Raw genomic sequence first — 14,472 nt, 5'->3', positions numbered from 1 at the left:
CAGTTCTTAGAAAAATAAAGATGAGGCATTGTATCTCTGCAGATCCTGAAATCTGTGGAGACATCTGCCTGAGTTCTGGGTTTGCCTAAACCTTCAGACTTGAGTTAATGTGGCTGGGTGCAGTGGTCCATGCCTGTAATCCCAGCTGCTCGGGAGGCAGAGGCATGAGAATTGTGAGTTCAAAGCCAGCCTCAGCAACTTAGCAAGGCACTCAGCAACTCAGTGAGACCCTGTCTCTAAATAAAATACAAAAAATAAGGCTGGGGATGTGGCTCAGTGGTTAAGTGCCTCTGGGTTCAATCCCTAGTACCCCCCCAAAATAAAAAAGAAACAGACCCCCCTCCATGCTCAGCCTGGGAGGGAGACAAGAAAGAAGGGGGGGGGGCTGGGATTTCTAGAACCTGCTGGGAAACTTTTCAAAACACAGATTCATCAGGAACACCCTGGAGACCCTGGTTCAGTGGGTTGGAGCTGTTCCCAGAGACTGTCGTGTTAAACAGTTTCCCCGTGAATCTCCACCAAGGGCCTAGCGGCAGCCGCTGAAACAATGGGGTGGAGCCGGTACTGGGTGACCCCATCGTTCACGGGGGACGTCACTCCGTCTTTCTGAGCCTGTCTTCCCCACCTGACGCAGTGGTGGACCTGAACTGCACCAGGCTCTCCCAGGGGCGGGGAATTCACACTGGAACTCAGAAATGATCCTGGCAACCTACGGACAGGGGAGCCAGGCTTCATTTGTCAAGTAAGGATATTTAAAAAATAAAAAATAAATAGACCAAATAAAAAACCCACCTCAGACAAACGAATTTTACACACACACACACACACACACACACACACACACACACTTTGACATTATTTTTCATAGTATGAGGGGTTTTTTTCAGTGCTGTCAACTCCGGTAGGAAGGAAGGACCAGCCTTTTACGGGACACATTGGGCTCCGCGCTCCTCCCAGCTCGCCCACTGGCCCTGATTCCATAGACTGTGTCAGGATCACCTCACCCCGGCAGCCCGGGGCCTGGGGAATGCCAGGATTATGATGAAGAACTATTATCCAAGCTTGGAAAGCACTCTGGGAACTCCACAGTGACAAATCAGATAATCTGGTTTTTTAAATGGGCAAAAGGCCTGAACACACTTCATCAAAAGGACACACCATTGAAAAACAGCTGGGAAAAGATGCTGAATGTCATGGTCATTAGGAACTTGCTGCTGGTGACAAGGAGACAAACCCATGGGCTGCTTGGCAGGTCAAAGGTGAGCCAGGGCGGGAGCGAGCTCTCCCCTCTGGGCGGAGCCCAGGGCACAGCCCCTCTGGAGACAAACGAAGTCAGCCTTTGCCAAGGGCCCCAGCACTCGTGGCTCTTTGCATTTGCCCAAAGGAGCTAAAAGCTCTTGCCCCTCAAAAGCCAACACAGGACATTGATGAGTCCTTCACTCAGAATCACCAGGGACACACAAGATGTCCCTCAGGACTGGAGTGAGCACGTCTGCTGTGCTGCAGCAGGCCATGAAGTGCTACTTGGCACCCAGAAGACACGGCTGGCCACGGAGCCATGGAGAGGCCTGGGGGGGGGGGTCTCAGGTGCACACTTGCACCCAGAAGAAGCGGGTCTGCACAGGCGGCACCGCGTGACTCATCTGGGTGACCTTCTGGAAAAGGAAAGCCATGGAGACAGGAGACCAGCAGTTGGCAGAGCTTGGGAGGAGCAAGGGATGGACAGGTGAGCCCAGGGACCGGAACGGCTGGGTAACTGCTCTGTTGTGACTGACACATGTCATAGAACGTTAGTCCAGACCCATCTCAAGAGCAAAACCATGAGGAAGCGCTGGGTGACAGGGAGCAGGCTGCCCAGCTGAACAAGGTCTCCTGAGCGTGCCATCCTGGCATCGGGGCAGCCCAGGGAGTGCAGGCCGTGGGGAGCACGGGGACCTCTGAACCTTCCTCTTAATTTCTCTGTGAACTTAAAACTGCCTTAAATATAGTCTATTTTAAAAATAACAACAAAAAAACAAGAAACAGAACAGCAAACGGACAGGGCACTGTGCTTGGCGGGGTAGAGAAGTGCTGCCTCCTGCCACGGGTCAGGATAGACTGCCGGGTGAGAGGGAGCCCGTGATGCTTCCTGAAACAAACCACAAGAGGTGCCAAAACAATGCTCTGTGTCATAGGTGGTTGTGAAAACCGGCTGAGATGGCAGGTGTGAAGGGACCAGAGGAAGGCGGCTCCTTCCCTGGGGACACTCTTGCTCCCCTAGACCACACCCACCTGTCCCCAGAATCAGCACCAACTGAAGGAGCACAGAGCACAGGAGCGGCCCAGGTCTTACTTTAAAACCACTGCAGGGACACCCGCACCCTGAGAGCCTCAGCCTCTGTTGGATGTTTACAGTTGAAATATGGACCACAGATGGGCCAAAGTGGGAACATGCCTCGGGGGTCATGAGGGGCTGACAGCTCCCCAGGAGATGGGATCACTCAATCAAATGTCAGTCAAGAGGGGACAAAAGCAGAAAGAGCCATTCTTCAGGCCCTGGGAGAGCCCCCAGCAGGTGCACTTTGGCAGGGTGGGTCCTACTGAAGCAGCATTCTGCTCCCAGCTCCCCTCCTCCTGAGACCCAGCATAACACCCGATTCAATGGCTTCTTCCCAGTGCAAAATACAGACAGCTGCTTGAAGGGGGTCTCGATGAGGAGCAGCCCCAGGCTAGCTCACCAAGCGGCTTTGGAGCAGGATGGGAGGATGAGTCGCCCAGGGCTAGCCCAGTCACACACACACATGCCGTCATTGTCGCCAGCATGCATACGGAACAAGGGGACTCTGTACCCCAGTTTTATCCCAGCACTTGAGGAGGCACAGGCAGATGCTGGAGGTAAGAAACGAATCTACAAGAGGAACTGAGGAGGAAACTCGAATTTATTGAGCACCTGTTTCTGCCGGGCATGTCACACACATGTACACCCAAAGCAATTATTTCAGCACTGGAACCCTGGAGACACAGCTCTGGTCAGTGCCCTGGCCAGCGGCCCACTGTTAGGGAACACGAGAGTGGTCACTGGACTCCTTTATTTCACAATTAACATGACTGACACCAACAAGAGGAGGTTAAAGGAGTCCTACCCGTGGTGGAGGAGCAAATTAACCTCCAGGCTACTTCAATACTGGTTTTCCTTTGGCCCACAGAGCCATTGCCAACGCCCCTGACATTTCTTGGCTTCTGCAAGCTTGAAATGCAGAGGTCGAGGTGCCCCAAGGGCTTAGCTCTCTCTTTGCACTTGCCCTCAGGAGTCCAGAACATTCTTCAAGTCTGCAAAACCCTCCCTCCTGCCTACTGCCTCTCTCCTGGGAGGAGGTGGCTTTGGATGATTCCTCCCTGGACAATCTCTGGGCGCAGGTGGAATAGCAGCTCACTGGCTCCACTTCCTGGTTTTCGTTTAAGGAAAAAGGTAACTTTGGCAGGTGTCTGGGCAGGTGTCTGCTCAGGGCTTCGTAGCACCAAGAGTTTCCGAAAATTATTGGCAGCTGCACTTCAGATAGGTGCACCTCCTGCCCCACAATCAAGTTTCCCCAGCTTCAGAGGAGAGGGAAAAACTCACAGGCATCAGAATATGGAATAATAATAATTAACAATAATAATAATATTAATAATAATCTCAACAGCCAGCAGCACCTGCTGGTTTTAATAATTCTGAGGTCTCTCAAGAAAAGACAATGAGAGAGAGGGAAAGAAGAAAAAAGAGGAAGAAAGAAAAGGGGGAGGGAGGAAAGTGGGGAGAGGGAAAGAGCTGAGACGTTTCAAGGCCTCTGGCTTCCCACTGGGCTCCAAGTTCAAGTTTCAGAAATCTGCCACAGTCTTCTGACTTTCAAGAAGCTTCTAGGGGCCTTTCACATTTCCCGGCCGGGCAGCAAGGCTGGCGAAGTAGGCACACTGGGAAGGGTCACACTGGCCAGGGGGCCCAGGTGGGCCTGGAGGGCCAGGGTGTCCAGCTGGTCCTGTCTCTCCCTGAGGGCCGGGACTCCCTGGGATTCCGTCTTTAGCGTAGCCAGGTTCCCCAGGTTGACCTGGCGCAAGAAGCAAAAGAAACAGAAGGTGATTTGTGCTTCCTCTGAGAGCAAGGAGCCCTGCTACCCCCCATTCCATGCGCACCTGAAGTCTGCTCAGAGAGCCTCCCATTGGGGTATGCTAGTCTGGGTGATTACCATGGTCCATGCAAGTGCTAGGGACCAGAAGTACAGGACATGAAGGAGTGTCCTAGTTTACCACGTGAACCAGAAGGTTAAGGCAGCCACCAATGGAGAAAGACAGACAGGGTAGGCCTGGGCCAGGAGGGAGCTTGTTCTCCACTTGAGAATCAGACAGAACCATAGCTCTAGGAGGTGCCTGTGCATTCAGAGGGAGACACCAGGTCCTGACCACTAATCATCAGCCCCAGTGCACAGGACTCTTTCTCAGGATGTTTTGTTCACTTACATTTTAATTGATATGGTAATTGCCTGTGTTTGTATGTATATACGGGGCGTGGTGTGCTATTCCTGGACATGTACACAACATGCAGTGGTCATGTCAGAGCAGTCAGCATCCGTATTGCTTCATACATTGATCATTTCCTTGGGATGGGAACATCCAAATCCTTTCTTCTAGCCATTTTGAAATATTCAATAAATTATTGGGGTTTCTAACTCATGAAGTTTGCCTCAAGAAGTTTAGAAATATTTAATAAAAACAGAGCCGCTCTGTCTCATCACCACTTGAACCAAACCCATCTTTCCCTTTCTGAGTCCTGCGTGGCTGCAGATGGAGTGCATCTGTGTGTTTCTCCACTCCCCCCACAGACCCCAGACGCCCCATACCTGGGATTCCAGGGGGTCCCATCTCGCCTCGGAGGCCAACTCCAGGTGCACCTGGCTCACCTTTGGCTCCTCTTTCACCTGTGGAGAAAAACATGCTCCCTTGGGGGTAGAGACCCATGACCAGGGCAGAGACAGGGAGTCCCAGCTGCAGGACATGAGGCACAACACTGTGGCTGCAGCGTCCCACTCAAAACCACCCTGGCTCTGACACTCCCCATCCCCGTGTACACACGCATTCTCTCTCTCTCTCTCTCTCTCTCTCTCTCACACACACACACACACACACACACACACACACACGCACACACGCACACACGCACACACGCACACATACACATACGCACACACACTCTCAAGGAATGTTCTATGTGATACAGATTGCAGTCAGTGCCATCCTAAGAATAAAAACAGGGCCCTATTCAGAGATGGGAGTCATTCCCACAGGGGCTATTTGGACCATATTTGAGTTGAGATTGTACAGATAGGATAATTAAATTGTTTCTCTCCCACTTCTTGAATCAATCACTTTTTGCCATGTTGTTTCCAAAATTTCTCTTGGATACATCATATATATATTTTGTCATCCAAATTTAAATTCTGCTAGTTCGTGGCGTCTTTGGATCACCCATTTTTAATGTTTTAATTATTACATTTTTTTCAGGATTCTGCCAGTCTACTGTTTTCTAGGCCTTATGCTTGTTATGAACAATTCTTTTGTGTATTTTGCTTTATGAACTATTGTGGGTTGAACTAGAACACACAAATTTAACAAAAACCATTTCATGTAGGAGAACTATTACAGAGAATGAAAATTAATAATAAAGAAATGGGAGACGTTAGAATCATCTGTTTCCCTTCCTCCCAGTCACCCAGGAGCAGCTACAATTACCCTGTGCCCTCCTTCCCTGTGCTAGTCTTTATCAGAAAGGAGTGAATTTCAGGCTGGGTGGCATCAGGTTCCTCCTCTCTGCTCTGCATATCTGCCTGGCTGAGAGGAAGCAAGCATTCTGACCTGCTTCCCAAGATGCGGTGGGTTAAGGGAGCCAGGACCCTCCCCTTGAGGGAGAGACGTACGGCTGTCCGGTGCTGCAGTGTCCAGGTAATGCTGGACACTGACAGTGGACAGTTAATGGCCATTTCTGCTGTAGCTCAAAGCCTCCTGGTGTAATTTAAAAGCTGGCACTTCTTCCCCACTGCCTGGAGATTAAATGTCTCATTCCTCAGTTACTTCTCAACTCAGCAGAGGAAGAGGAGAGCTTGTCACAGTACCACTGAAACCTGATCGGGGGAGATGGAGGGAGAAGGAGAAAGTGGGAGGGAGTGGAGTCCATCTTCTTAGCACAACTCTGCTAAAATGTCAAGTATGAAAACCTCTTAAACATATGAAAAAATGACATGATGCCAAAATTCAGGGTGTGACCAAGCTACAGAGAGTGAGAACAGAATGAGGAACGTGGCTCAGTGGAACCTGCAGCTCACACCCGCTCTCCTCAGCCCTCGAGCACCACCCCCCTGTGTCTACTCACCTTTGGGACCCATGGGTCCAGAGGGTCCTTCCAGACCCCCCTGGCCAGGGCGTCCAGGCTCTCCCATGGGGCCTGCTCGACCCGGAAGCCCATCTTTTCCAGGGGGTCCTGGGGGGCCAGGTCTGCCTTGAGATGCCTTCATGTGCGCCGGGGGCATCTGGGCCAGGAGGTAGGCGAGTTTGGCTATGGAGTACAGAAAGCAGAGACACTCATGAAGAATGGATGGAGGATAAGGGGCAGAATGGGAACTCCCTGCAAAGCTAGGAAGCAAGGGACCAGGACTACAAAGACAGCAACCCAAACAGCACCCGTGACACGCAGAGAGCACAGGTACAGCACTTGACCGTGCATTTCTGACTGGACAGGCCATAGGGTGCCTTGATGGTGGTGGCCATCACTGGGGGCCCAAGGCAGCTGCCACCAGCCACACAGCTTTGGACAAGCCACTTGGCCTCTCTCAGTCTGTATTTTCTCTTCTTTTAAATTTTTTTAATTTGTTCTAATAAGTTATACATGACAACAAAATGAATTTTGATTCATTGTACAAGAATGGGGCACAACTTTTCATTTCTCTGGTTGTACACAATGTAGAGTCGCACTATTTATGGAATCATACATCAAGGATGTCCATCTCATTCCACCATCTTTCCTACCCCCATACCCCATCCCCTCCCATTCCCCTCTTCCCAATCCAAAGTTCTTTCAATCTCCCTCCCCCAAATTATGGATCAGCATCCACATATCAGAGAGAACATTTGGCCTTTGGTTTGGGGGATTGGCTCATTTCACTTAGCATGATATTTTCCAACTCTATCCATTTACCTGCAAATGCTATAATTTTATTCTCTTTTAAACAGTGGAATATTACTCAGCATTAAAACAGAATAAAATTATAGCCTTCATTTTTCTCTTCTGTAAAAAGGAGGCCATGAAATAACACCCACTCCCTGGTTGGTGTAAGGAAAGAGTGACATGATTCCAGCAAAGCTGTGCCTGACCCTTGGTAAGTGCTCAGCAGATGGCAACGGCTGTGGTGATGTTGATGCTGGTTGCAGTGGTAACCTCAGCCACAGTGGTACTGACATCATCTCTAGAGACATTATTGGAAGTAGCAGCTATAGCAGTATTGGCAGTAGCAGCAGTAGTACTTTTTGCAGTAGAAGAAGTATTGGCAATAGTACTAGTAGGATCAGCAGCAGAGCTAGTAGTAGTTTGGGCAGTAGAAATAATATAGACAGTAGTAGCAGAAGTAGTATTGGTGGCAGTAGGAGAATTAGTTTTGGCAATAATAGTAGTTGTGCTGGAGATAGTAGTAGTATTAGTAATAGTAACAGTAGTAGTTTTTGCAGCAGTAGTCACACTGCCAGTACTAGTAGTAGCAGCCACAGAAGCAGCTTTGGCAGTAGAAGTAGTAGTAGTAGTAGTATTGCAGCAGCAGTATTAGTAGTAGTAGTAGTTCTGGAAGGTGGTGGTAGTGGCATCATCAGTAGCAGCTGTAGTGGCAGTACTGGCAATAGCAGTAGTAGTTACACTGGCAGTGATGGTGGCCTCATTGGCAGCAGTATAGTATCATCCCTGGTAGTTGAATCATTGGCAGTAGCAATAGCAAGCACAGTAGGAGTACTAGTGGTAGCAGAAGTCTTGGGGTAGTAATGGAAGTCTAGTGGTGGTAATAGGCATAGTAGCAGCAATTGTAAAACCAAGGCCTGGGGAGAGTTCAGTGGAGTATACAAATCTATTTAGCGACTTTTCTCTGCTGAGTGTCAAGTCTAAGGGTTGAAGATTACAGAATTCAAAAGTCCAGTTGCTGGCCTGGCATGCCTTTCTATTGGGCAGGTCATACAGTGAGCCTGGTGGCCACCAAGGCCATCTTCCTTTGCATCCAGTCATAGAGAATGTGGTCCTGCAGAAGTTGTTACTGTGACATAGACCAGAATTTCTGGATAAGACCCAGGCAGAGGTGGGGTCTTCAGCCTGACCAAGCCCCCTCCTGCTGCTCAGGAACAAGGCCCCACAAGGACTTATCATCTATTTCTACAAAATGGGCAATTTGCTCAACTTCTCTGAGCCTTGATTGTCTCTTCTTCACAGTAGACTCAGTGCTTGCTCCTCAAAGGAGTGCTGGAAGGAAGGACCCAGCCCAGCAGAGGCTCCATCCAGAACAGCCAGACACAGCAGCTGTGCCCACTTTTGTCTAGAAACTCTGTAAGGTGCAGAGGCCATTTCTAACCCCCAAATTGATTACCCAGGAGGAAGAACCTGGAGTTTCCACCCATGATCCTTCAGACCCACCACACCCAGCTCCTTCTCCTTCCTTCGAGTGCCCCCTCATCCACCCCACCTCTCCCTGGCAGTCAGCTCCAGGTGATGACCTCTTGCCCGCCTGATGTGGATATGGACTATTTCCAACTGGACTCCAGGAGGGGAAGGAAGAGGCCTCCTTGCTTACTTCTGTGTCCTCAGACCCAGGAGTCTGGCACGTGTCAGATGCAGAGTAACTGGGACACGACCCCATGAATAAATCTATAAATGAGCCCTCTCCCTTTGTCCATTTGTGCCTGAAATAGTGACAGGTTCCTCCTCTTTCCTGCAGAAGGATCGTCTGTGACTTTCTGCTAGGCTTTCACAACAGAGGCAATTATTTGAGAGAACCTTGTGGTTCAGAGGATAGATTATACAGCCCAGGTGCGAATCCTGGCCGGGTCCTGGCAGCTCTCCAGCCCTAGGTAGCTACTTAGTACCCCTGTTCCTTGCCATCTTCCTAACACCACGTGTTCCCCATGAGGATGCTGGGAGACCCCAGCACCTGTGTGTCAGCTGAGTGCTGCTCCTGACCCAGAGCAAAGCCCCCGTGCTGGGGTCAGTGCTGCTGCTGCTCTAGCTTCCCCTCCTCAGCCCTGCTACTCCACATGGGAGCTGCTCCCAGGGCACTTTCCAAACAGGCTGCCCAAGCACTGGAGGAGGACAGAGGGCTGCTTACTCACCTTCCAACTGCTTCTCAAGCTCCTCCTGGATGAGCCGCCGCAGGGTGTCCATGGACGGGGACTCCCCCTAGGAGGGAGGCGGGTAGGTTATTCCTTTCTCTGTAGCTCCTGCCACCCAAGCCCCCATGACTCGGGCAACCACGGAGTCCCTAGCCACCGCGTCAGTGGGGGAGCACAGCCTCCCCATCACTCTGTCCTACGTCTCTCACCCCCTCTTCCCTCTCTGCCCTGCAGGCAATGCCACCTACTTCCATACGGAGCCTGGACTCTCCCAGAGCCATTGCTGCCCTTGCCTCCAGGTCTTCCGCCAGGTTTCCTTCTAGCACAAACCACTGTGCCTGTGAAGTCACTCCCTCTCTTCCCAGCACTGGGCCCATGGGGTCTTTCACCCAAGCTCTCTCTGCCAAAGTCCTGGCTTGCAGGCATAGCCCGAGGCCTGCCCCGCACTGGATCACCTCTGAGTCCTCTGCCAGGCCACCTGGCCCCTCCAGCTCCTGACCCCGGCCTGGCTGGTCTGTGCTGGCTCTTAACAAATGTCGAGCAAGTCCTGATGCTTGGGCCAGGTATGGGAAGGCCAGAGAGGCCAGAGTGCTGTCCCAGGCTCCCAAAGTGGCAGCAGTTCTCAAAAGGACCTGGGAGAGCAGTGTACCTGCCAGACAGCTTTGGAGCAGAGTCACCTCTCAAGGGTGGGGTCCTGCTCTGCTCATCTCTATCACTCAAGCACCTGGCATGGGCTAGTGTGGAGGGGATCCCATCTCCTTATTCTCCTCTTCTTTCCTGGCCAGGGATTCTGTATGAGAGTCTCAGAAGTTCCACCACTACCCACAGCAGCGGGCGTGTAGACTGGGTGAGCTTTCTCGGGCTTCAGAAGTCAACCAAGACCTTCTGCCTTCCCCCTGAACATAGCTGGGAGACAGACCACGGCCACCAGGAAGGGAGGCACACACAGTGACAGAGCAGACAGCATATGGAGTGCCCAACACTGTGCTCAGGGCACCTGAGGGATCCCAGATGACCAGGTGGGCTCTGGTGGGGAGTGGGAGGTCCCAGGGCCTGGTGAACCAGTCCCCACCAACACATACACCCGGGGAACTCTGCTCTGTCGTTTAGAGGCAAGGGGGCCTGTGTAACCCGGCAGGTAAAACAAGAGTCCTGCCACGAGAAAGAAATGTGCTAAAAGGAAAAATCTACCCGACTCTCCGCAAGCCTTTCCTATCACACTTGGGACAAGGGAGACCCAGAGGGCAGAATGAGCAGCCCAGGGAGGCAGAGTGCAGAGGTGCAGTTGCAGGGGTGGGCACCGGGGGGAGCTCGCCTGTCTGGGAGTTGGTCTCCTCTCAGTGACCTGTGCACAGGGTCCTGGGACAGAGGAGCTCCACAGCCAAGGGCTGAAGCCTGGAGGACTCATCACCACTGTGACAGATAGCAGGACAGAGAACTCCATTTTTGATATCTTAACTTAGGCCACCCATGTTATTTCATTTAATCATAACAAATGAGAAGAAAATTTACTCATCCCGTTTCCAGTAAGAAAGGGCAGGCTCAGAGAGGGGAGGTGAATTCACACAGCCAGACCCTGGAGGACCAAGGCCACACCCTTCCCTGGCTTCCCTTCAGTGCACAAAAGCCCAAGTCTGGAGTCATGTTGGCATCCTTACCCTCAGTCCTGGAAGGCCTGGCTGGCCTGGAGGCCCTGGGGGCCCTGCTGGTCCACTCTCCCCAGGTGGCCCTTGGGGGCCCATCTGGCCTGTGTGGCCTTTGTGGCCTGGGATTCCAGGGTCCCCAGGCTGGCCCTTCCCACCAGGCAGTCCTTTGTCCCCTTTGATCCCGGGGTCTCCCTGGAGAAGGAGAGAAGCACATCAGTGTGGGTGCAGATGGGGGCAGACAGGAGGTGAGCTGCAGGAGGCGCTGGGCTCTCCTCCAGGAACCCGGAAAGCAGGCCCAGTCCAGGCTGACCTGTGCACAACCTGGGGTGAGAAGGGCCCAGAGCCATCCCTCCATCCTGATTGTGAGCATGAGGACACGGCGGTCCGGAGAGGGAACACCACCTGCCCTTGGAGTCTGCGGAGGCCAGGAAGAGAAGGCCGATTCCAAACCCCAGTCCCATACTGAGCCCACTTGCATTTCTGTCATTTGGGGAGCAGGAACAAAGTGCTGGCCCCTGGACCAACAGAGCACGCTGCAGCTGCTAGAAAGACGGGGTGCCCACCATGGTTAATGGGGAGGGGTGGAGGGGAAAGGGGAAGGAGCACAACTTTTCACCTTATACCTTAAAAAACAAAGAATTTACCAATCCCAGGCTGCACCCTCAAAATGCAGCTCCTCTGCCTGCCCAAAGAGGGCTGGCTGGCCACAGAGACTGGGGGCCCAGCTGCCAGCCCCCTCCTGGTGCCGTTTGGGCCTCTGTCAGCTGGGGAGAGTGCACCCTCTCACCAGGTGCTTCCCATTCCCAGTCCTGGCTCCAGTGAGTCCACAGAGGGTCATCTCCTGGCCAACCCACTGCCTGAGGCCCTTTCTCCCCTTCCCCGACCCTGAATCAGAAGTGCTAGATCCATGGTGTGGGAGCACAGTGGGTCTAAACACAGCCTCATCAATGGCCTCAGAGTGCACTAATGGGACTCTGTTGCTGGGATGTAGCAAAGAGAGGGAGGGACAGTGAGACCAAGAAGAGGAGCAATAAGGCAACTGGAATGTGGCTTAGCTAGGACTTGACCCAAGTCTCTGAAAAGAAAGACTTCACAGTTCTGCAGCCATCGAGTGGAAATGACAGGAGCAAGACCTGTGGAGTGTGCAGAGGGTAGAGGAGAAGGAATACACAAGGTCAGAAGCCCAGGTGTATGCACAGACTCCAGGGAGATTCAGAGCAGCCACAGAGTGACAGCCTAGGAGCCAGGGCAAAGGTGGGAGATGGAAGAGGAACGTAACTTTCATCGCAGTTACTTTTCTTGCAGTTTTCATTGTTTAGGTATGCCCCTCTGTTGCTTTAAAACTGTCAATACTGCCAGGTGTGGTCCTGCATGCCTGTAATCCCAGCAGGGAGGCTGAGGCAGGAGGATCACAAGTTCAAAGCCAGCTTCAGCAATTTAGCAAGGCACTAATTCACTTAGCAAGACACTCTCTCTAAATAAATAAATGATAAATGTGTGTGGGGTGTGTGGTGTGTGTGTGTGTGTGTGTGTGTGTGTGTGTGTATTTTTTAATGGCTGGGAATGTGGCTCTGGGAATATGGCTCAGTGGTTAATGCCCTGGGTTAGATGAAAGAAAGAAAGAGAGAGAGAGAGAGAGAGAGAGAGAGAGAGAGAGAGAGAGAGAGAGGAGAAGGAGGGAGGGAGGGAGGGAGGGAGGAAGGAAAGAAGGAAAGAAGGAAGGAAGGAAATGAACATTTTAACACTTATCAGAATATCAGTGAACGAAGCAGCAGTTCAGCTGGTATGCACTTCCTGGGGGCACTGTGATGCTGTCACATGTCGTGGTGATTTTGGATTCAGGGGTCTATTAAGTCACTGGTCCCTAACCACCTAGATGCCAGGCCCTGTCACATGTACAGTGTTTCCTATTCATTGCACATCTCCGTATCACTTTGCGGTGAGAGGACTTGTCCCATATTTCAAGTGTTCCCAGGAGTGTGAAGGAACGGGGAGTCTCGGCTCCCTGGCCAGGTTCCATGAAACCACTTACCAGGGAAAGACAAGCTCAGTTTATTGATTAGATATGAGACAAGAGGTTCCTACCTGCGGTCCAATCCCCTGGCCCCCCTCCAAACTCCAGCCATCACCCCCAAAGGCGCCTGAGGGACACTCCCATGAGGGAGCCAACCCTGTCTTGGCCACAGGCAAGATCAGTGGAGTCAAAGTCAAGGGAAGGGGGGGGGGGAGCGGAGGAGGAGGGAGGCCTGGGATTCTCTGCTTCCACTTCCATCTCCTGGGCTGCAGGAGCAGCCCGCCAGCTCCCCACCCATCCAACTTGCAAAGAAAGCCGAGATAAATTCTCTGCAGGACCATGGAAAACAAGCGGGGGTGGGGAAGAGGGTGGGTGACATCCGTGTCCTCGCAGCACGATGGTGGCCCAAATGCAGGACTGTGGCCAGGAGCCCTACTAAGCCGCTCAAGGGAGCAGCTGTCCCGAGGATGACAACGTTCCCTGCTCCCTCTTCCAGGAGACAAACAGCAACCACAAACCTTTCCCCTGTTGTTTTTTCGAGAAATGAAATGTAGAGGAAGGCTCTCTGAGTGTGGCGCCAAGGCAACTCATTATGGGAAAATCTGTTCCCTTGTCACCTCCAGCAACAAATCCGGCTCCCAGCTCATTGGCACTCTGGGAGCCAGGCACATCACGCACACGCGTTCGCACATGGAGAGGGGATCTGCCCAGGCCGCCCGGCACTTTCTCTTGCATTTGTAATTATGATGATGATTTTATTCCTCAAAATAACAACCAAAAAGAAATGGGGGGGAGACTACAGCCATCCCCAGGAAAGAAGCTGCCTTAGTGAGACTCCAAATTTTCCAGGAACAGGGAGCAGAAGCCACTGCACAAGACAGCTGTCCAGCAGGGTATGTGTTCACTGTCCTGGACCTGTCCCCTGGTCACTGTGGAAAGGTCACTTGCAGCCTTGCCAGGGGACTGAACTCCCCACTCACCCTTTCTCCTTTGGATCCGGGTTCTCCTGGCTTCCCGGGAGCACCCTGCAATGAGACCAAGGGACAGCAGTCACGCGCCAGGCCACTGGCTTCTCTGCCTCTCTTGGTTCTTCTGGGAGCTGAGGACAAGGGATCCTGAGATCCCCAGAGAGCTCCTCTGTAACCTGTCCAGACCCTGGGCCTGGCCCTCCTCCTCTTCTCTGCTGTCCTCTGTCCTTGCCCACCGCTGACTGATGATGGCACCAGCCCGTGTGGACCCTCCAGACTCCTCCTCTTCGTCAGAACTCCACTGCCCTTGGCAGCCCCAAGGCCCAGCATGAATCAGCCCTGGACAAGCTCTCCTCACTTACCCCCTGGCTCGGCTGCCATGGCTTCAGCAGAGGTGACAGGCTTGGGCCCCAGGCAGGGAGCACTCAGCTCTGAGGTCTCCTGGCTCCGCCTGTCATCTTCCCCGGCCTGGGCTATGCTC

The 14,472-nt window shown here is 52.4% G+C and overlaps 1 protein-coding gene across 4 annotated transcripts in view; it reads right to left on the bottom strand.

Moving 5' to 3' along the window:
- Positions 1-2,900: 2,900 nt before the first annotated feature.
- Positions 2,901-14,472, bottom strand: part of Col22a1 (collagen type XXII alpha 1 chain) — a 231,258-nt gene continuing 219,686 nt past the window's right edge. For all 4 annotated transcript variants that reach the window (XM_078016656.1, XM_078016657.1, XM_078016658.1 and 1 more), the window contains 6 exons: positions 14,004-14,048; positions 11,022-11,201; positions 9,364-9,430; positions 6,380-6,562; positions 4,854-4,931; positions 2,901-4,064 (listed from right to left, as the gene is read on the bottom strand). In XM_078016656.1, coding sequence (XP_077872782.1) covers positions 3,877-4,064; positions 4,854-4,931; positions 6,380-6,562; positions 9,364-9,430; positions 11,022-11,201; positions 14,004-14,048 — 741 coding nt within the window. In that variant the 3' untranslated portion in view covers positions 2,901-3,876. The remainder of the gene's footprint in view (positions 4,065-4,853; positions 4,932-6,379; positions 6,563-9,363; positions 9,431-11,021; positions 11,202-14,003; positions 14,049-14,472) is intronic.

The sequence above is a fragment of the Ictidomys tridecemlineatus genome, chromosome 7 (genome assembly GCF_052094955.1).
Source record: "Ictidomys tridecemlineatus isolate mIctTri1 chromosome 7, mIctTri1.hap1, whole genome shotgun sequence".
Taxonomy (NCBI): domain Eukaryota; kingdom Metazoa; phylum Chordata; class Mammalia; order Rodentia; family Sciuridae; genus Ictidomys; species Ictidomys tridecemlineatus.
Note: the sequence above shows the minus strand (reverse complement) of the source record. Positions and strands in the feature narration are given on the sequence as shown.